Below are 22,754 nucleotides of genomic sequence, written 5' to 3'. Positions count from 1 at the left end.
AAATCAATACTTAAGTGCAATTTGAGTACATTGTGCTGAGAATAAATGTTGCACCTGTTCAGTGCATATTACAGTATCTACCTAGAATTAGCAATGAAATGTCCTAGGAATTATGCTATATATGCAAGTTTATCTAAAAAGAAAAAAATCAATCAAACCATAAAATAATTATATTTCAACTTTATTTTAAATTCAAACTAATTTGGACACTTATGGTTAAAAAAAAAAAGACCAAATGACAAACAACATTTAATAGCTGTATGTTTCTATTTTATGACAAATATACACAAAAGATTGCAAATTTGTGCTTTCTTTGGTAATGATGGCAGGATGTTGGTGACCTTCCATCAGTCGCTTCCATCTCAGTATTCTTCTCCTTCTTCCTCTTCCTCAAAAGAGTCGATCCCAACCTCTTCATAGTCCTTCTCCAGGGCAGCCATGTCTTCTCTGGCCTCAGAGAACTCACCCTCTTCCATCCCTTCACCGACATACCAGTGCACGAAGGCCCGCTTGGCGTACATCAAGTCAAACTTGTGGTCCAGACGAGCCCAAGCCTCGGCAATGGCGGTCGTGTTGCTCAGCATGCACACAGCCCTTTGGACCTTGGCCAAATCACCTCCCGGCACCACAGTGGGTGGCTGGTAGTTGATTCCGACCTTGAATCCAGTGGGACACCAGTCTACGAACTGGATGCTTCTCTTGGTCTTAATTGCAGCAATAGCCACATTGACATCCTTGGGTACCACATCACCACGATACAAAAGGCAGCAAGCCATGTATTTGCCATGCCTTGGGTCACACTTGACCATTTGATTGCTTGGCTCAAAGCAGGAATTGGTGATCTCAGCCACTGACAGCTGCTCATGATAAGCTTTCTCAGCAGAAATCACAGGCGCATAGGTAGCAAGAGGAAAGTGGATTCTGGGATATGGGACCAGGTTGGTCTGGAACTCTGTCAAGTCGACGTTTAAGGCACCATCGAAGCGCAGAGAAGCGGTGATGGAGGACACAATCTGACTTATGAGACGGTTGAGATTGGTGTATGATGGACGCTCGATATCCAGATTCCTACGGCAAATATCGTAGATGGCCTCGTTGTCTACCATGAACGCACAGTCGGAGTGCTCAAGTGTGGTGTGGGTGGTTAGGATGGAGTTGTATGGCTCCACCACAGCCGTGGACACCTGAGGCGCAGGGTAGATGGCAAACTCCAGCTTGGACTTTTTGCCGAAGTCTACAGAGAGACGCTCCATCAGGAGGGAGGTGAACCCAGAGCCAGTGCCTCCTCCAAAGCTGTGGAAGACCAGGAAGCCCTGAAGACCTGTGCACTGGTCAGCCTGTACAGAAAAAAGGGAGATGTCTATTTCCTGAAATACTCCAATGAGAAATCACTAAATAATTTTGTCTATTGACCTATTTTTTTCTGGTTTCTTGGATTTGTTAAGATGGACTACTGTGGAAGTCTTACTACCCATTACAATTTTCAGATAAGCCAACAAAGCACCTTGGATGAGTGAAGACCGTCCAGTCGCTATGACTTACTAACATTTAAGTTTCTTGCGTATGGCGATATGTTCCTTCAAAATGCCAACGTGACTATTAATAAATAAAACGTTTATGCTTATCTACTGTAACTTATTCACTGTCTTACCAGTTTGCGGATGCGATCAAGGACAGAGTCAATGATCTCCTTGCCGATGGTGTAGTGGCCACGAGCGTAGTTATTAGCTGCGTCCTCTTTGCCGGAGATCAGCTGCTCTGGGTGGAAGAGCTGGCGGTAAGCTCCAGTACGGACCTCATCTGAAACAAGACATTTCCATGAAGCAAATCTTGTTCACCATAGACTGGGTGTAAATATGACTTGAATATATAGGATAATGATGTTGATGTGTGCCCTATTAAATATCTGTCTTAATATCCCTATCTCACAGCTATATAGCTGGATATACTTTACTGACTCAAAAATTTGGTCTGTTGTGTGTCCAGTCCAACATAAGACCTAATTTACCGATAACAGTTGGCTCCAGGTCCACAAAGATGGCACGAGGAACATATTTGCCAGCTCCAGTGTCACTGAAGAAGGTGGTGAAGGAGTCATCATGGCCACCAACGGGCTTCTGGCTTGGCATCTGACCATCAGGCTGGATGCCATGCTCTAGACAGTACAGCTCCCAGCAGGTGTTTCCCATCTGGACACCAGCCTGGCCAACGTGGACGGAGATACACTCACGCTAAGGGACAAAAGAAAGGCAATAGGTGCGATTAGCATGATATCGATTAGATGCAATGATTCTGAAGTGGTACACAGAACGTTTTTTTTTTTTTTGCTTTTATAATTGTGAATGACGTTTGTCTGAAACGTTCTCCTGCTTTGAAAGAGACATTGCCTCTGTATCTGTAAATGTGACGCAAAACATAACTCGGTAAATATGACTCAAATTTTTTTTTATGTAATATTGACACAAAAAAATATTTAGAAGAGTCCAGTAGTGGACATTTTAAGGACTTTTTGGTGTTTATTTAAAATCTATTACACTCAGTTCAGTGAAAGATCCAGCGTTTAAAAGTTTTAAAGATGTTTTGGAAACTAATACTTAATTTTGTCATCTCTTGATACATTCAGCATATAGACACCATTATCCATATACGTCTAAGTACAACAACATGGTTTCTTTATGCAAATCTGCACTGCATACTTGACAAGCGCAAACACATACCACTTTCTGACTGGCATTTACTGTAAAAAAAAATTTATGTTATTATTACTGTTACCACCAGGTGGCAGAGTCAAGTCAAGTTTTACAACATGACTGACATTTGCAGGTGACAGTTTAGGTTAGGGAGAGAATGTGGAGCAAACACACACACACACATGCGCATTCACACTTTCCACCCGGGTTGTGAAACCGCCGTCCATTTCCACACGCCTGAATTCCACACCAGCTTCGAGCCGTAAATTGTTTTGAAAATAGAGGCTGCGGAAAGGTCATCGCTCTTTGAAGATTTGCCAACCACGTTTACTCATACAGTTCCAGTTCGGTTCCTCTGACTCGCCCGCGAGGGCAAAAGAAGAAAAAAAAAAATGTCAATGTGAGTCTCAGCAGGTTTGGGTGAGAGGTGAATAGTAAGAAGCCCACGCCCTTACATGGAATCTTCAGCATGCCCTTGTGGAAAAAAGGGAGCAAGCTGCAAATAAGCTTGGAGTGCAAAGAGCAACCAGTTGAACTTCACTAAACGTTTATTCTTTTAATTATTATAAAGATCAAGTTTCTAATAAATATATAACACAAAAATGTTGTTCATTATAGTTTTTATACACAATATGTTTCTTTAAACTGAAATGTTGAATGGTTTTAATGAGAAACTCAGAACAAAATGAATGAAACTTTTTGAGAAACTGGTATTAGGATAGAGAAACAGAAAATATAAAATATTTAAGTCTGTAATTCCATTACTATTATTATAAATACACCACATATGACCTGCTATATGTCCCATCTATGCACTTATACACATATGGATTTAAAATCGTACGTGACGGACAGAACGTCATATGATTAAGAAAGATTACAAAATGTCCAGTAATGATTTAAGAATCTGGGACGGTGCTCCAGAGAACCGTCCCACTTTAGCGACTTTCCCAAAACAGTGCCTGCATTCATCTCTGAGTCAGCTTCTCATCTCATCCGGGTCATCCTCTATTTTTACCCTCCTGCCCCCTGCAGCTGTATGTTACTGTGGAAGGGTTGTGGTCGTGGACATGGAAACGTCCTAGTTTGGTCAGGAAGCTATTTATGGCATGCTATAACTATCCACTTTCTCATATGCAGCACCTTCTCCACCTTCACTACGGCGAAGATATTTGTTAGAATGAACCTTTCCTTGGTAAGGAGACCAAATACCCTGGGGGAATTTATGGTTGATAAAATGTTGAGGTTATGTTATTTCATCACCGTTACAGATGCTGGGACAAACTTTAGGGTTATAGGGGGTTTGTGAACAATGTTGGCACCATGACGATGGGATAACATTGGACCAATGGCCCCAATGTAATGTTGCAACAAAACAACATTAACACCAAACTGATGACCTGAATGGGGTTTAGACTCACCCTGTGGTGAAAGTGATGCGTGCTTACCACTGGACCACTAAGAAACATGCTGTTGGTGCGAGTAACAATGAACGCCATAAAAATATCCAACAACAGCATTTTACCGAAACTTTAAATAAGAAAGCAGCTAAACCGGTAAAAAAAATCCCTGCTTATCGTCTGAGATCTGTCCTGTGAAAGTGGACATGATGCAGCTTGAACGCTGTGCAAACACCATGTTACAGTACAGTGATTTGCGAGCCGAGATGCATTTCATGATATTATTTATATATATACTGTATATAAAAAACACAGCGGTCCATGACACATGCGGCTTTGTCCGTCCCAATCTCCGATCGGAATTCGAAACCCTGGATGAGGACAGACGTTGTGTAAATGGATGTTAATCAGCTTAAATGCTCGGAACAAAGGTTAATATTTCATTGTTCTTTGTTTGTATTATTAATAGAAATATTATTATTATAACATTGTGTGTGGATTATTCATTCTAGTTATCTCAATTTCAAAAACAACATTGTCCTGATGGTGGACGTCAATGCAATAGCTTTATTACAAAGGTCATGCTGGGTAGGTAGAATAAAACAGAACCTGTTCACAAAGCTAAGACTATTATCAAAGAACGCTTGATGAACCTGTTTCCAGTTCGAGAGCTGTTCCATTACTATAGAACTATAAAATGTCTCTATAAGTAAGATGCCTTTGGATGGGTTTAACAATACAGTACCTTTCCTGATCCATGTTTATGCTTCCGTCTTTAGGAATATATTTACCATTCAAAGTCAAATCCTTTAGCAAAGAAATGACTATAGCTACTGTATGGAGCTTGTGTTCAGATAAATTATTCACAAAATGGTAGTTTCATTCCCCACACCATTATTCAAAAGGGTGCCCTTTACCCAACCATTTGATGTCACTCATTTGCATTTTGTGATCTACAGGAAAAGCTGGTCCTGAAACTGAACCGATTTCGCCAAGTAAAAACCGGACCTGACGTCATATCAGTGGCTGAGTAAGACCTCACTTTACAGCTTGCAAAAAAGATGGTTGTGTTGGCTTCCACAATTTTTTTTTTTGTATAAGGTCATAAATGTCAGATCCAATGTCCAAAGACGATCTGCTGGTTAACTGTGTTACACGACATCATGCTATTCATATTGCACAATATGGGCCGACTTATTGACACAGTAAACGCCAGATTTAGTCAGTGATTAACTTCTTATTGACATTATACACACAGGTCTTTTCTACTTGTACATGAAGAACAATTTTAACACTATATGAGTGAACGTATTACATAAAGAAATAATGATTCTTTAATTTAATTTAATTCTACTACAGCAGGTGCCTTTAAATAGTTAAATAATAGTGTGTTTAATAGCCTACTGTGTGGAAATCCAGCAGTGCGCAGTGATAAATGACAAAAACGTCGCGTGCAAAAGCTATGTGAAGACCAAGCTATTGCTGCGAGCTTACTAAGACACATCCTCTTTGCATACCACTTGCATATTATTTGCATAAAAAATTATTCAAGGTCATCAAGGTCAGCCATCTTGTCATGAGCAATGACAAGCTTAGTTGCATTGCATTTTTATTACTTATTTTTAACAACTATAACTTAAAGCCTTGAAACTTCCATACCTTATCCCTTTGTTGTCTTTGGCACATTATTATTTGCGAAAACTTAGTGCTGTAAATCACATGTAGCCTCTCAATTTGACTTATTTCTATTATTTTCATTGCACTGTTTTAAAACAGTTCAGTATTACTATTTTTTCTTGATTTGTCATTTATTATAAGTTTTAAAGTATTAAAAACTAAAAAGTAATAAAACTAAAGATTAATGAATTGCAATCTGCTTCATACCCCGGTCCAGCAGGTGGCGCCAGATTGCACCCCATACATGCAAATAACAAAATTCTCACGATCAATACTCTGCAAAAGTTGCGCAGTTTTTAAAGGATTTTTTTTACTTTAGAGCATTCAATGTTTTTCAGTTTAAATAAATAATATTAAAAATGTTATCGTTAATTAATGAAATCGACCAACAAATAATCGCTATGAGACCCTACCCAGGATAAAGCAGCGCTTCAAGATGAATATATATACCGTGTGGATGGGTGTGTGCGTGTGTTTATGGGTGTGGGTGGGGGTGTGTGTATGCTTATCAGTGGTTATTTGCTGTGCCTCTCGTTTAACTGGCAAAGTAGAGAAACAGCTGCTGGCGACATTAAGCATGTTGACACCAACAGCTTACAAATGACAACCTTCACTAGATGTTAACGTGAGGAAAAAAATAGGAAAAAACTACATCTGGCTTAAGAAAGTTGTGAGAAATGTTAGTCTTGTATACTTCCTGTATCCACACAAGTCTCTGTGTGTCACTTCTCAAGATTAAGGACAAAAAATGCTACTTGGAGATAACTGAAAGTGTGTATTTATCTGTTAAAGATTTTACTGGTTAGCCTTATAAAGCAGGATGCATTTGATTTTTCTTTTTACACACACACACACAAAGACAACTGGTCATAACGCTGGAAAAATGAATGAAAAAGCAACCGGTTAAACAGGACGCTGTAAAGCTAACAAACACACCCGCTAATCACACACAGCAGCTCAGAACCTAATGAGTATAATTAGCCCTAAGGACCAGATCATTTCTGACTGTGGTAACACTAAGTTCTTTGATACTACTTGTGTTTGTACTGTAAGTCCAAAGGGAGTAATTTTGAACTATTTTAGCTAACTGCGTTGCAAAATCGCTTTAACATGGTGTGTCAAAAGGAAGCAATCTGGGTGTTGCTCGCTGACCTACTGAACTGAATTTGTTACTTTGGAATCAATGGATAAAAGTTTATGAAGAAAATCAAGGACACCAACTGAAAACACCCGAGTATGTTGTTATCAAAAGCTTAATTATTTCAACACTGAAAGCCGCCGCTCAGTCATTCACGCCGTAAAGCAAAAAAAAAAAAAAAAACATCCATCAACTCTAACAAAACAAAAACCTTTGATTAAGGTAAGATCAATGATTGTTAATTGAAACCGCCCACTAGAACCCAACCACTAATAAGGACTGAAAACGAACCACTCATTCCCAGTATTTATTTATTGACTGGTCCAAAACAATTCTTACCATTGCACTGGTTTGGTAAGATCATTATCTTACTACATGTCCACCAGCATAAGGAAAAAATGTGGTTGGAAACGACTGTTCAACATGGACAAAGGACATGGAATTTATGCAGCGTGAACCGACTTGACGTTGACGGTAAGGCAAGAGCTTATCTGCTTAAACTGCTTAGGACGGAGGAGTTTGGACGAAAGATGTTCAGGTCAAATGAACGATCAGTCAAAATTAAGGGAAAAAATTCGGATTATGCTTTTCACTTTAAACTGCTTGGACTTAGAATACTAGCACTAGCATTAAAAATACCCAGTCATTGACCCCCACTGAAAAACAACCTGTCATGAAAATGCCTAAAGAGGCAAATATCTGATTTACAGCATTTATTATGAAACACCACTGGTACAATAACCTCAGTGAAACATGTTAGTCCATAATAATCGGGCAAGGAAAAACAAACCCCCACACAGTTTGTACAAAACCCCCAGTCATCCCCTCCCGCCTGTTATATAACACCTTGGACACGCAAATATTATTAATAGGGTTGAGTTATGTGTCCTCATTTGATGTTTTGTACACACGTTGAGATATAAATCTTATTTTACATAATCGTGACATGTGCCTACACTTAATCGTGTGTGGTAAGAATTCCATACGGAGCATGTATTACAAGCTCTACGGTATCGCGGCATTTTTTTTTTTTTTTTTTTGTCCAGGAAGTTTGAATAGCGCTCAGGCACGTGAATGCTCATGGTTTAGTTTCTAAATGTTTCGTTAACGAAAGATTTAAATGAAAATAACTTGTAGCGTAGAAACTGTCCGACTGATTCTTCATACATCGAGGCCGAATATGCAGGAAATCCAACATTTATTATTTAAAAAATAAATACACACACAAAAAAAAGCGCGAAACTCATGCGCCCCCGTTTTCGCGCGTGCGCACGCCGCTATTTGAAGTACGTAGCAGGATAAAAATGTATACATCTGGCAAAGGACATCGGGAATAAAGATTCATCGCGCAATTATCGTTTAAATTTAAGCTGAATTTAAATGAAAACCGTCATATTGTTAGTTTAAGATACCGCGTTATGCTTTTCCTATCACTAAAAAAAATAGGACTGTTTATTACATAAGAATATTTAATACATATATTTGTAAACATATATTATAAAACATGAACCGTTTTCTTTATTTCTCTACTCACCATTTTGCTCTTGTATGTTCTCACTGTGTACCTACAATGGGGTAATAGAGTGAGACAGGAACGTCTGCTGCTGCACACACTGCCTTTTATACACACGCACGCACGCACACCCGGACACACATAACACGCGCACGAAAGTAGGAGGAACAAACACAATGACTAAGGCTAAAATGAACACACGCGGCAACCAAGTCATTAAAAGTTTTTCTAAATATATAACTAAAATAAACTATTAAAAAAAAAAAATTGCTCTATTTATATATATGTTGTACAAACATCAAATAAAAAGGTAAAAAAAAAAAAAAAGAAATAAAAATAGTCAAATAGGAACACTATTTTAGTTCATTCCCTATTATTACTATGTAATTTAATATATCATTAAATATTATACTATACAATATTTTAATTAAAAACTACCAAATATTAGGCCATATACACTGATCAGCCAGAGCATTTTGACCGCCAGCCTAATATAGTTTACCCCTTTTTGCCAGTATAACAGTGATGCACTGTTTGTCCTGACACCTTTGTAGCACAACAAACATTAACATATTCATCAATTTAACCTACATTAGCACTTCAATCGGTTCGGACTACGCCTTCGTTTCCCATGTGCATCAGTAAGCCTTGGCCACCCATGACCCTGTTGGTTTTTCTTCCTTGGACAGCAGACCTAGAACATCCCACAAGACCTGGAGTTTTTGGAGTTGCTCTGCCCCTCAGTCCTCTAGAGATCACAATGCAGCCGAGTACTTAGTTCTTTAGCGGATACATATCAGAGCACATTACTTCTTTCTTCCACTGTCATCGCAAACAATGGTTGGATGCACATACTTATGAGCCAGAATTCCATAGAAAATTTTAATATTACTACTACTTACTATAATATTAAGACCAATTTTTGGATTTTTGGACAAACGTTGGACTACTGAGAAGTATGAACATGTACAGCACTCAATAATTGATCAAGGCTGCCTTTGCATTAATTACTTTAATTCATTTATTATATATATATATATATATATATATATATATATATATATATATATATATATAGAGAGAGAGAGAGATGTATGTGAAATGTATATTTTTAAAGATTTTTTTTAACTTTCCATTTACAATCATTTCTCTTCATTCGGTACCTAGGATTTATGTACACGCACACCTCAGTAGTGCATTACAGTGTACATTGTATCCTCTTTGTAGTAGGAAAGTGCACTAGGTTACAAATGCATAGAGTACAAATGAATAGTTTTCCCAAAAGCTATTGTCAGAATAGAGAATGAATCACTCTTTTTTTTCTAACAGAAAGTAATTTAGGCCTACACGCCCTACATAAAGTATAAAAGGCCTGTTTAGTCCTTTATATGTGCAACATCAAACAATTTCATAGCTTCATCTACGTGCCACCCAACACATCTGTGATATTCTGTGGCAGTCATTTACTGGGTTAGGTTGCCCGGTTTTATCTGAGCACTTGGGGGGTAAACAACCAAGGGTCCAGCAGCTGTAATCCGGCAGCATCATGGCTTGAACCGGGGGACCACCTGATTAGCAGTCCAACACTTTCAGCACCGAGCCACCGCTTCCCCATCAGATGATTTAAGTTTTAAGTTCATTTATTACATATGGTCCACAAAACGTGGAATTTCTGTAATGTTTTGCAGGGTCCAATATCTATCTATCTATCTATCTATCTATCTATCCATCCATCCATCCATTCAGGTCAGGGGTCAATGCGCTTGTGGCTCTTTCATTCCTCTCATGCGGCTTTCTGTGGCTTTGGAAAAAAAACAACTAGTATTTAATTGAAATTTATTTTATATTACCAGTTTTTTTCATTTTGAGTTCAAAATGTTTTTGTTGCATGCAGAAATAAGATTTAGTTTTTCTTTGTAGCAAGAAACTCACTCACTCACTCACTCATCTTCTATACCGCTTTATCCTGTATTCAGGGTCGCGGCGACCTGGAGCCTATCCCAGGAGACTTAGGGCACGAAGCAGGGTACACCCTGGACAGAGTGCCAATTGATCTCAGGGCACACACACATACACTCACTCACACACTCATTTACACACTACAGGCAATTTGGGAACGCCAATTAGCCTAACCTGCATATTTTTTGGACTGTGGGAGAAAACCGGAGTACCCAGAGGAAACCCACCAAGCACGGGGAGAACATGCAAACTCCATGCACAAAGAGACGTAAATCGAGCCTGGCCGGGAATCGAACCCGGACCCTGGAGGTGCAAGGCAACAGTGCTAACCATGTAACAGTTCATTGATTTTATAAATGCAACACACTGTTTTTTTTATACACAGCATATATATGCAGTGTTATCTTTATTTAAGATTTGGAAACGCGTCCAAATAGCTTTTAAATGTTTAAGGTTGCTGACCACTGGTCCATGCGTTGACGTTTGAGATTCTTACACGACCTTACTGCCCTCTAGTGGCGTTTATTTTCCATTACAATTCCTTTACAAGGTATGATTATGCAGAGGAATTATCTGATTATTTGTAGTCATTTACTATGACTATGTAATTCTGATTAAATTTATTTCCATGCCAAGAATAACCAAAGTTGCAATTGAGTTGACATGCCTTTTTTTCTTTTGCAGGAACTACAAACAGTAATCATTAATACAATGCTCAGTAAAATAACTCGATTGTTAAAAAAAGCAAGAATTCTTCCAACCCTTATTATTTTGGGGCGCGACAACAATACAGTTGGTCCGTAAGCAATATAGAGGCAGGATGGATGTGGTGTGAACTCTGCGGATGAGCTCAGAGTGTGTGAGTGTGTGAGTGTGTATGTGTAATTATTCACTATCATGAGGAAACACTCTGCATGTATTTGCCTTATTGATATTTGTGAAGACATTCCTATGTTACATCATATATACGGAATACAAGTTCAACTCATGCAGCCGTTATTACAGTCAATTACTATATAATAGACTGAGTTTAGTTTAAACCATGATCAAAGGCGGGTCAAAAGAAAAAAAAAAAACTAATAATAACAAATTTTTTAATAATAAACTTACTGTGGCTAAATAGTAATTATGGCTATAACACTGAAAAATGGAGAGAAATTGGTAGAGTGGGGTGGTGGTATTCTGTGGGCCCCTTCACTCCCTAAACATTCTGTTAGCCATGTGGTCAGAAGAGCCTACTCTCCTCGAGGCCGATACATGCGACACACCTAGAATCAAACAAAAAGCTTTGAATTAAACAATTAAGCAGCGACTAACTTCTCTAATATTCAAAATAAAAAAAAAATTAAATCAAGAAACCAAAGTTGTTGTTAACCTTTAGGCTGCTCCCGTCAAGGGGTCGCCACAGCAGACCACCTGATCCACACACAGCTTGGCTCAGGTTTAATGCCGGATGCTCTTCCTGACACAACTCTCCCATGTTACCTGGGCTTGGGATCGGAATTGCATCCAGTGGATGAGATCACTTTAATGCTTAGTGAAACCCAATATACCCCCCGCTCCCCCCCCCCCCCCCGCCCCCCAAAAAAAAAAACAGCAAAACTCACAACTAAGGGACTAAAAAGCTGTGTAGCCATAAACAAGCCACATATCAGTGAGGTTAATCGTAAAAAGGCTTCAATTTTTTCTGGGAATGTAACAAATGGACTGTGGATCAAGGAGAAAAAGCTTATGTGGTCTGATAAGTCCAGTCCATCATCATGCCTAGAGACCATACCAGCCTATGGAGCAGTGTTATGGTCTGAGGTTGCTTCTTTTGGTCAGGTCTAGGCTCAGCAACTCAGGTTTGTCCATTAATGGAGTTTTTCTTTCCTGATGGTCATATTCCATGTTGGCGATGCCATGCTTTATCGGCTCAAATTGTGAACAAGTGGTTCGGGGAGCATGAGACATTGTTGTCACATATGGATTGGTCACCAAAGAACTTCACCACACTGAGAATCTTTGGGACGAGCTGAAGAAGTGCTTCAATTCTCATATCATCAATACAACATATTAGAAATGAATGTGACTCTCACTGGAAATAAATGTTGTGAAATTGCTAAATTATTATCGAACAATGTCACGGTTGTAATCAAAACAAAAAGGGGTCCAATGAAATATAAAAAAATATGATTAATATATATATATATATTTTTTATTTTATTTTATTTTTTTTGGGGGGGGGGGGGGTCGGGCAGTGTGTACGGTACTGACATATGATAAAATAATTTTTGTAGATGTGAAAACTAACAGCACACAGTTTATTTTTAGATATTTACTGTAAGTTATGATCTTAACAAGTAATTCATGGCTCTGATGTCAGTCTGTATCTACTGCTGGGGAAAAAAGGGAACTGAAAGCTTCAAGCAGAATCAAAAACAATCTTTTTCATTTTTTTGTCTTATAGGCTGCATTCCTTGTCATTAACCTCATTCAGATCACTCATGCAGAAAGCACCATGATGAGTTTCTCTGATTTGACATGTATACACATGTTTCAACAGCTACAGTACATTAAATAAAAAAACACAGTTTAGGAAACCAAACTAAAATAATTGAAATAAAAGACCAAATGTCTTTCGTTTATTTCAATGCTGGAGCATTTACACAGCTAGCCTTTGTGAAACAAAATTAAATTAGAGCAGTTTTTTTTATGCATATGAACATTATTATAGACGGATTTTTCTCTCAAGTACTGCCACTGTCTGATCAGATTTTTATTAAAGCTTATTAAAAAAGAAACCACACCTGCAGTAAATCCTGTGATTAAAATTACAATGCAAAGTCATTTTGATAAAAGTTTCATTTCATTTTTTTTCAGCAATGTACCATGTATTCTTCAACCATTTGCAGTTCTGTTTATCGGCTCTCAGATTAATCTGATCTCCATTCTGACAGTGTGTTCCAGTGTTAATGGAAACTGTAATGTACAGTACCATGCAAAAAAAAGTCAATAATTGGTGTGATGACCCTTTGCTTAAAATATAGTTTTAAATACAATATTTGAAGTTTTATATATATTAAAAAAACTTTCTTTATTTTGTCTAAAAAGTTTTTTTTTTTTTACATAATATTCTGCTTTATTATCTCATAAGATTAAATATTTTTGCTATTTTTACACAAGATACAGCGTTATAGGTGATAAGTAAGTGAAAGAGAGAGTGTATGTCATGCTATTAGAGCCCACGGCAACCATTTTGGGAAAAAAAAACAGCCTACACAAGATAGGAAAAGTTTACACATGGTCACTGAAATATGGTGTGTGTGTGCACAAATTATGGGAAAAAAACCTCACACACATCATAGCTGTTTGTTCTTTAAATTTGCATATTTTCGCTTCAGATTGATGTTGTTGTTGACATTTTAATTTTTAATGATGCATAAATGATGTTTATGCCACGCCGACACAGACAACCCAAACGTGACAGCACTGCGTATTGTGACAAATAAAATTTGAATTTGAATTTGTCTTTTTACTTCAATACAATACAAACTGAAAACTGACACTTTGTTGTGAATGTTAACAGCTTGAATATTTTGTGAAATGTGCATTGAAAAATTCGCATGTAGTTTTCTAATAACATCTTGTTCATAACTTATACAGTTTGAACCTACCTGTAAAAGTAAAGTCTTCCACTGCCGGTATGTTCTTAGCAGATTGGGACAATGTGCAATTACCACTTTAAATCAGTGATTTAAAATGAAAACGGATAATTTGCATGACCATTATTTAATGACACTGCATCGTAGATGAAGTTTACTTTATTTGCAGGAAAAAAACATTAAACACAGAAGAGATGTGGAAGACGGTGCTGAAGTGGAGAGACGATGGCGATAATAATAAATAATTGTATAGAAATTAGGAATTTATTAAGGTGATATAAAAAAAGACTGATTGTTGCTGTTTTCTATGTTATATTTTATTTAAACATACATTCTAACTCCATGGTCTTTCCATATTTTTATTTCTTTTTTATTTTTTAAAGATTTAACTTTCAAGTTAAGTTATTTATTTATTTATTAATTTCATATAAAATATGCAATAATCTAATTTGAACAGTTGATATTAAGATGTATATCTGCTACTCCTCCTCTGTAAAGCTTCATAACGGCTCTAATCTGAGGTGCTGTTTGTTAATTGGTGATTTCTGAGGCTGGTGACTCTAAACGAACTTCTCGTCTGCAGCAGAGGTCAGTCTTGGTCTTGCTTTCTTGGGAAGGTCTTCATGAGAGACAGTTGCAAATGCACTTGACACAATACTGTTCTTGCAGGAACTGTTCCAGAACAGCAGACCCTAATAGCCTAATTGTGATAATAACTGACTGCTGTTAATTTCATATGCATTATTTGAAAAAAAAATAAAAAATAAAAGAAATCTCCAGTATTGTTCTGGAATGTAGAAAATAAATCAATAAACAAAACAAACAAACAAAAAAATTTAATTAGAAGGTGTGTTCAACATTTTGACCGGTACTGTACCTTGTTTGAACTTTGGGAGTGTATCTGCCCTCACATGAATCAAATTCCCAGTGGGAAAACTGAACCACGGGGCTGCAAGAGCAGTGACTCCAAGCATGAAGAACATTGGAGAGATGCATCAAGAGGGCCATCTGGTATAAAAACCTTAGCCAATTTAAGTATGGGGACCAGATTATTCACCGTGGTGACCCTGACAGGCTGATTTTTTTTTTTGGAATGTTCATGGTTATTTGTGGTTTTCTATTCTGATAGAATTACTAATTAATAATAATAATAATAATAATAATAATAATAATAATAATGTTGTGGACTCATCCCCCCAACAGGTATGCAATAGTTATAATACTTGACCGTGTAATGTATACACACAGACACATACAATGGATACAGTATTATTGATGATAAACGCTTCGTGTGATTGCAAGCAGGAGAAACAACAAAGCTGCAAACAGTACGGTGCCAAAGTCTTTTCTTTTTTGTACAAGCTTTGCTGTACATGCTTATTTTTTACGACTTCATTATTAAGTCAGTGCCAATAAATAAAAAAATAAAATAAGATAAAAATTCAGATTTCCAAATGGTATTCCAGGATTATTATTATTTTTTTTTTTTACCTTTTTAGGAAAAAATTGTAAAGAAAGAAAGCAGCATATTATGTTAAAAAAAAGACAAAAAAAAAAAAGTTTCTGAGTTTTACATGGAAAAAGAAGAGCAGATAATTTCCTTATAAAACTGCACACAATGCACCTGAGATTATAATTTGAACAAAGAGTTTTCACACCAATTATTGACTTTGTTTTATTCATTATTGTTTACTGATATTTATAGTATTTTTTGAATGTAGGAATGTTTTTTGGTTATTTGGATGTACCAAAGACTTTTGCACACCACTATGCACACAAACAACCAACAGACCAACAAGGCTTCTTTAGATCAGGTTCCTGTGTTCCCATTGGCTGTGTTGACGCAGCTGATTGAGATTGGGGCAGGGATCCACCCTCAGGATATCAACCAGAGATAAGAAAGCAAACAAACAGTATGAGCGAATCAAGGTAAGGTAACACAGAAATGAAAACATTAACGTGTAGCAAGGTCTTACATTTTACAAAGCAGGGCAATGTGTAAATCCTCAGTAGGGGGGATTCGAGAAGATCTGGCTGTCCTGAGCTGAACTTCCTCTTTAATAGAGGTGAAAGCGAAAGTAACTGTGCAACTTTTTTTTTTTGTAGGTGTGTTTGTTTGTGAGAAGGAAAATACTGAAATCTTGAGCTCCTAAAGAAGATAACGGTGTACAATATGATTAATCATGGTCTCATGTTGTTGTAAACTATGCCACGGTAAGATTTATTCCATTTATAATGTGTCATTCAGAGTAGAATACTGTTTTGAATTTGTACAACACTGTTGTTTAGGTTAAGTGTAAAATCAGAGTGATTTGCATGAAATATTGTAATGTTTAAAGAAGTTTTCAAATAATTCATACTTTAAGCCATGCACATGAGTAACATCGAATACTAAAAGCTATAAATAACTTGACATGTACTGTACTGTATCTGGTTGCAGCTGTGAAGTGGACAACAAAACCTTGTCTCTAGGACATCTACAAGAGACAGTCTTTAACTGTAAAAAGCTTTTAAGGTGTTTTAACTTTTCAGACAGAAGTTGCACAAACGTAGGTTTACTCAGTTAATTGCTAAATGCTAGAGTGTTGATTTAACACTTTCACAGTCCACTTTGGGCTTTAGTTCAACAATAAGAACTTTGCTGTGGTAGAGAAAACATGTCCTTCTACCTTTTGAAGAATCCAAACAGTCATAATTCAGTGGTCAAGAACACTAGGGGTAACAAGGTATCTAATAAGATAGCAGTATAGACATACTGTAAGGCAGTTTGCTTTTCAGTCAGCGCAGAATGTTGCAGAGCACATAAAGAATCAAGAGTCATAGGAGGGGTTATATTAGACCAGGTGAGTGGTGGTACTATAGGAGTTCGATTATTATACCAGATGATTGTTTCCATGCCACTAACAATATAGTGGTAGTGGCATGGAAACATTCAGACTTTCCTCTGATAAGAAGTATGTAACGGTTATTTGGAAACATTTCAACGGTTCCTCCCAGGTACCACCCTAATGCTAAGAGAGAAGGGAACCCTCCTTTTTTTTTTATTACCTTTTAATGATCGTCTACTCTTTTATTTACATTTTCAAATGACTACAGGAACTATTTGCTGGTAAGTGGCGCTTCTGAGTTTTTCCATAAATTGTGTATGTGATTGTGGTAAGGATGGCAGATATGAAACCTTTTGAGCTACATATATATCTTTGTTGGTCCTTTTTGAAATAATTAACATTTTAAACTTGTGTAATAATTGAAGTGATTAAAGGTATACTGTACCAGATTAAAGTTTAATACGTTGAAAATGATGTTCTAATTAAACAAGGAATCAAAAAAACACACATACACACTCACCCATGAGACGTGCACATACACTTATTATATGCACTTAAAGACATAGTACTGTACATGATACATGATTCTCAGTGTAAATGGACTCGCCACTGCAGTTGCCATTTTTAAACAGCCTGTTATTGGACAGTTTAGAAGACGGTAAGCGATTTATTTATAACCACCACAGAAGTGGGTGGCATGGAGGGTCGGAACAATGTCTGAATTTCCGATTCCACATTATATTCTATATTATTCCAATATTAAGGTGCTTTTATGAAATAATATGTTTGAATATTAAAAAAAAAAAAAAAAATACTGATCCTAACAAAGTATGCAGTCAAGGTAAATAAATAAATAAATAAATAAATAAATAAATGTGCGGTCAGGTGGATAATTTACAGTGCACATTAAAGATTTTTTTTTTTATGCAAAATTCACTTTTTGTTGTCTATATACACTTAATATGAGAAAAACTATTTTTTTTCTTTATTAAATTGATGACATTTGATGTAGATGACAGTTTTGTTTTGATGATGGAAAAAATGTGGTACTCTGCTCAAGTTAATCACTGCTCAGCTCTTTCCCCTTTTTCTTAATTGCAACAGGCTAAAAAGAGACCAACGACTCTGTAACAAAAGACGTAGTCTTTCACAACTGTGATAAAAGTGTAAAATTGTGATTGATTATGAAAATGTAATAAAGATGGTACAGTATGGTCAGATTCACTGCTTTCATGATCAATTCAATACTTTTGCATTGTAGAATAATAATATTTTTAACCCTCGATAAAATATTAAAAATATTAAAATTCTCTGTTTACATTTCTTTGTACTTTTGTAAGAAACATGACAAGGACTTACCTACAAATTTCCTTAAGTATCAAAAGTACTGAATTTGTATTAACTGACAGTAGACTTAACGTCACAGTAAAACTCTCTCTATCTCTCTGCTTTCAGACTGTGAACTTGCTTTTTCATCGCTGTCTGAAAACCCCTTCGCTTCTGATTTTAAACACCTGCTACATGACTGCGTGATTCACAGAGGGAAGGCAAGCAATTCCTGTACGTATAATGCTCAGCAGCTGGCCACTTCAAATGCTGCACACCACTGTGGTTATGTAATGCAACATCAGGCACAAATGTATTGAAGTAGAGATATTTGTTGTAGGATGTAGTGGAGTAAAAGTAAAAAACTTTTCACTAATAAAGTTACTCAAGTAAAGTACATGAAAACTGTACTTAAGTGCAGTAATAAAGTAAATGTACTTACCCACCTCTGCTCTTTTTCAAGTTAATCATATATTAAGACATATCTTAGAATAATCTATTACAGAGAGCCACAGAATCTAAAGAATTTGTCTTGACTGGTTAAAGCTGAAGATCAGGCAACAAAATCGTCTTCTAGAACATCTAGACAAAGCAGCCTTTCCTAATCTTTTAATATTGTTTTTTAAAATCTTCTGACTTAGTGTGTGAGTGCATGAAAATGGCCAAAGCCGTGATTCCAGTAGAACTCTTCACCGTGGAAAATTTCAACTGTTCAGTGTGTCTGGATCTCCTGAAGGAACCGGTGACTACTTGCTGCGGCCACAGTTTCTGTAAAGTGTGTATTAATGGCTTCTGGGATCAGGAGAACAAGAAGGGCTGCTACAGCTGTCCTCAGTGCAGAAAGACTTTCACTCCGAGGCCTGATCTCTATAAAAACAGCATGTTGGCTCAAATGGTGGAGAAACTGAAAGCTCTGTCTGCTGACTGTTACGATGGAGCTTCTGAATCCCGTCTGACCTCCTTGTGTGAAACTCATCTACAACCTCATCTTGAAGTTCCTATTTTGAAAAAACAGACTTCAATCGAATCAAAACTGCAGTTGGATAAACACAAAGGCCATTACTCTGTAGCACTTTCAGCAGTGAGAACTGAGAAGCAGGTAAGCACAAGAAATCTTTACAAAACGAGTTCATCTGAATTAAATTTCTTACTTAGACTCAGCTGCTTGAGTTCATTATTAGATTTAAACGCCGACTGCAATGATTCAGTTCAGCCGAACGATTTGTAATACGATGCTGTATTGCATTCCATTGTGGTGTTAAATAATGAAATGTGATACCCACAAGTGTTACATAAATTGTTCCTCGTGACTTACTGTCGCATTAGACATAATCATGTTACAGCATTCAGGACTTTTGAACTTTAACCATTTAGCTGCCATTAATATCCACCTGCATATCATTTGTATATGAGTCAATTTCGTATGTATGTAGGTAATGTATATGCACTCAATGGCCACTTCATTAGGTACACCTGTTAAGGTAAATAACAGACTGTATAATCAGCCAACCACATGGCAGCAAGTCAATGCATTAAGGCAAGTAGACATGGTCAAGACGACCTGCTGAAGTTCAACCCAGGCGTCAGAATGTGGAAGAAAATGAATTTGAACATGGCTTGCTTGTTGGTGGCAGATGGGCTGGTCTGAAAACTTCCAAAACTGCGGATCTACGGTAATTTTTATCCACAACCATCTCAAGTGTTTACAGAAAATGGTTTGAAAAAAACAAACAAAAAAACAGTGGTGGCAGTTCTTTGGGCAAAAGTGGCTTGTTGATGCCAGAGGTCAGAGGATCATGGCCAGACTGGTTCCAGCTGAAAGGAAATGCAACAGTAACTCAAATAACACCTTGTTGCAAATGAGGTATGTCGAGAAGCATCTTTGAACACACAACACACCGAAACTTGAAGCAGCAGAAGACCACACCTGTTGCTCCTTCTGTCAGCTAAGAACAGGAAATCAAGGCTACAATTCACATTGGCTCACCAAAATCAGACAACAAAAGATTGGAAACATGTTGCCTGGTTGGATAGGTCTCGATTTCTGCTATGACATTCGGATAGTAGGGTGAGAATTGGGTTTAAAGAACATGAAAGCATGTATTGATGGTTCAGGCCATAGATGGTGGTGTAATGGTGTGGGGGAGATTTTCTTGCCACACTTTGGGCTCAATTAAGCATGGGGAAAATTTTACAGCCTACCTGAGTATTGTGGCTGACCATGGCCATCCCTTTATGACTACAGGATAACGCGTCAAGTCACAAAGCTAAAACATCTCAAACTGGTTTCTTGAACATGACCGTGAGTTCACTGTACTCCTTAATGGCCTTTACAATCACCAGATCTCAATCCAGTAGAGCAACTATTGGGATGTGATGGAATGGAAGATGTGCCTCATGGACCGTGCAGGAACTGTGTGAAGATTTCATGTCAATATGGATCGGAATCTCTAAGGAATGTTTCCAAGACCTTGTTCAATCTTTGCCATGAATAATTAAAGTTGTTCTGATGGCAAAAATACTGTCCATCACAGTAACTTGTGTGCGAGGTGTACCTAATGAACTGGCCAGTAGGTGTACGTCTGCTGTATATATATAATTGACTTTAAACTGTAGAAATCTTTCACAGAAGCTTGTGATTCATTTTTTCCTTCATCTCCATTTTCAGCAAATGGTTTCCACCTCAGAGCCAAAGAGCAGAGATGATTTTCTGAAATGTATGTACACACACACACACACACACACACACACACACACACACACAAATACAAAACTAAAATTTGTTTGTCTTTTATTTTAGACTACTGTTATCTGACACTGGATCCCAACACAGCGCATAAATTACTCGTTCTGTCCGAGAAGAACCGAGTGGCGTCAAGCAGCTGTATCCTGCGTATGTACTACGATCATCCAGAGAGATTTGACTCCTGTTATCAGGTGTTGTGTAAGGAGGGTGTGATTGGGCGCTGTTACTGGGAGGTAGAGTGGAACTGTCAGGCGGCCATGTTCATCTCAGTTTCATATAAAGTGATCAGGAGACAAGGACAGGGTGTAGAGTGCGAGTTTGGAGGCAACAATCAGTCTTGGAGTCTGTGTTGTTCTTCCTCATCTGTCTACTTCTATCACGACAACCTTAAAACTGATCTCAAAGTTGCACCATCCCCCAGAATAGGAGTGTATGTGGACCACAGCGCAGGGAATCTGTCCTTCTACAGCGTCTCCGATGCGATGAGTCTCATCCACAGTGTCCACACCACATTCACTCAGCCGCTGTATGCTGGGTTTGGGGTTTATGGAGGAGTTGTGAGGTTGTGTGATGCCAAATAACGGCGAACCAAAAAGTCCTGCATGTTCCCTTATAATTCTGCAATTTCTAATTGAAACTGTAAACGTTAAAGCACTGGGTTTAGAGTTTGGGAATTTTTTTTTTTGTGATATCTGCTGTGTATAAAGTAAACTATGATGTGAAATATTTTCAAAAAAGAAAAAAAGTGCTGATTAATTAAAAACTAACGTTTTTAGTTGAATTGTATTTAGAAATGCATGTTTTTTTTTTAATTAGCTACTAATTCTGTGTAAAAAAGAAAGAAACAAAAAAAGAAGTCTAAGCCATTGAAATGAAAGTGAAAGATTTTTTTTTTTACACACACAAATTATCCATCGAAATCACATAACTGTAACACAAATACCTTTACAGTATATTACAGTTGGTGGCTCAGTAATAGGTGGACTGGGTATCCCGCGGAGGCGACCCCTTGCCGGGAGCAGCCGAAAAACCAACAACAACAGCTCCCACTGAAACCCTAATGGCTGTATTAAAAAAGAAATCTCCATCAAAAGGATTTTTTTTTAAGTCTACTGATTTTGAGTTTAAGGTGTTGGATCCTCCAATACATCAGTGTTTGATTGATGATACTTATAGTTAGTAAATTAGTAACCAGTATTAGGATCACACCAGTAACGCACTTTTGTAAGTCGCTCTGGATGAGAGTGTCTGCCAAATGCCTAAATGTAAATGTTAAATTTTATTATTTCGTTTGGAATTTGTGCCTGTAAAATAACGTATATAATATAAAATAATGATAGTCACGTTATATGATTGTGTGATATAACTGTATTACATGATGTGCCTGTACTGTAACACATATGAATTGTTTCAGCATGAAAACAATAAATGTATTCACACACACGCACAAGTGTCAAAAGCTGGTTGTGGAGACTTTGATTTCTGCGGAGGGGAGAGAACAAACAAGCAAGCAAAAAAATAAGCAAGCAAACAAACAAATAAACAAACAAATCCAATAACAGCATGCCCTGCTATGTTTTAGGCGTATTTTACCATCATATTGAAAATAGGAGGTACAGTAGGTGGGCTTGATACAGTACACTGAGAGACTCTTACAGCACACAGTACTGACGTCACTGACGTGAGTTGTCATTTAAACTGACAATGGTTGTCTTTTTGAGATACAGGGACAATGTTGGCTGACTTCAAGCAGAGAGGGATGATGGCTTGTTGTAGGAAAAGGCTATTGTAGTTATTTTAATTTACCTTAACAAATTTGCATGTGCAGATCGG

General features: G+C 37.3%; 2 protein-coding genes across 7 annotated transcripts; one reads left to right on the top strand and one right to left on the bottom strand.

Annotated features, from left to right (window-relative positions):
- Positions 1 to 165: 165 nt before the first annotated feature.
- Positions 166 to 8,548, bottom strand: tuba8l2 (tubulin, alpha 8 like 2). Its single transcript, XM_053477218.1, has 4 exons — positions 8,440 to 8,548; positions 2,009 to 2,231; positions 1,652 to 1,800; positions 166 to 1,337 (listed from the first exon to the last, which is right to left on the bottom strand). The coding sequence occupies exons 1-4, from the start codon at positions 8,440 to 8,442 to the stop codon at positions 363 to 365; spliced, it is 1,350 nt and encodes a 449-aa protein (XP_053333193.1). The 5' UTR covers positions 8,443 to 8,548; the 3' UTR covers positions 166 to 362.
- A 7,190-nt stretch (positions 8,549 to 15,738) lies between these two features.
- On the top strand, positions 15,739 to 22,352 carry LOC128506662 (zinc finger protein RFP-like). 6 transcript variants are annotated; one of them, XM_053477219.1, is made up of 6 exons: positions 15,740 to 15,950; positions 16,128 to 16,235; positions 18,305 to 18,409; positions 18,817 to 19,274; positions 20,844 to 20,892; positions 20,976 to 22,352. In XM_053477219.1, exons 2-6 carry the CDS (start codon positions 16,205 to 16,207, stop codon positions 21,500 to 21,502), a joined length of 1,170 nt encoding a protein of 389 aa, XP_053333194.1. In that variant the 5' UTR covers positions 15,740 to 15,950; positions 16,128 to 16,204; the 3' UTR covers positions 21,503 to 22,352. The 6 variants fall into 6 exon arrangements, with proteins under 6 accessions (XP_053333196.1, XP_053333194.1, XP_053333200.1 ...); XM_053477221.1 differs by lacking the exon at positions 18,305 to 18,409 and having other exon boundaries at positions 15,739 to 15,950; XM_053477225.1 differs by lacking the exon at positions 16,128 to 16,235 and having other exon boundaries at positions 15,873 to 15,950.
- The last annotated feature ends 402 nt before the right edge of the window (positions 22,353 to 22,754 follow it).

The sequence above is a fragment of the Clarias gariepinus genome, chromosome 18, assembly GCF_024256425.1.
Source record: "Clarias gariepinus isolate MV-2021 ecotype Netherlands chromosome 18, CGAR_prim_01v2, whole genome shotgun sequence".
In the NCBI taxonomy this organism is placed as follows: Eukaryota; Metazoa; Chordata; class Actinopteri; order Siluriformes; family Clariidae; genus Clarias; species Clarias gariepinus.
Note: the sequence above shows the minus strand (reverse complement) of the source record. Positions and strands in the feature narration are given on the sequence as shown.

Excerpts from the sequence above, each read along its gene's own strand:
- tuba8l2 (XM_053477218.1), bottom strand. Across the intron at positions 1,801-2,008 it reads CCTGGAGCCAACTGTTATCG|ATGAGGTCCGTACTGGAGCT; the intron begins GTAAATTAGGTC and ends GTCTTGTTTCAG. Across the intron at positions 1,338-1,651 it reads TTGATCGCATCCGCAAACTG|GCTGACCAGTGCACAGGTCT; the intron begins GTAAGACAGTGA and ends TTTTCTGTACAG.
- LOC128506662 (XM_053477219.1), top strand. The coding sequence starts at position 16,205 with ATGGTCTCATGTTGTTGTAAACTATGCCACG. Across the intron at positions 18,410-18,816 it reads AGGGAAGGCAAGCAATTCCT|TGTGTGAGTGCATGAAAATG; the intron begins GTACGTATAATG and ends CTTCTGACTTAG. Across the intron at positions 19,275-20,843 it reads CAGTGAGAACTGAGAAGCAG|CAAATGGTTTCCACCTCAGA; the intron begins GTAAGCACAAGA and ends CTCCATTTTCAG.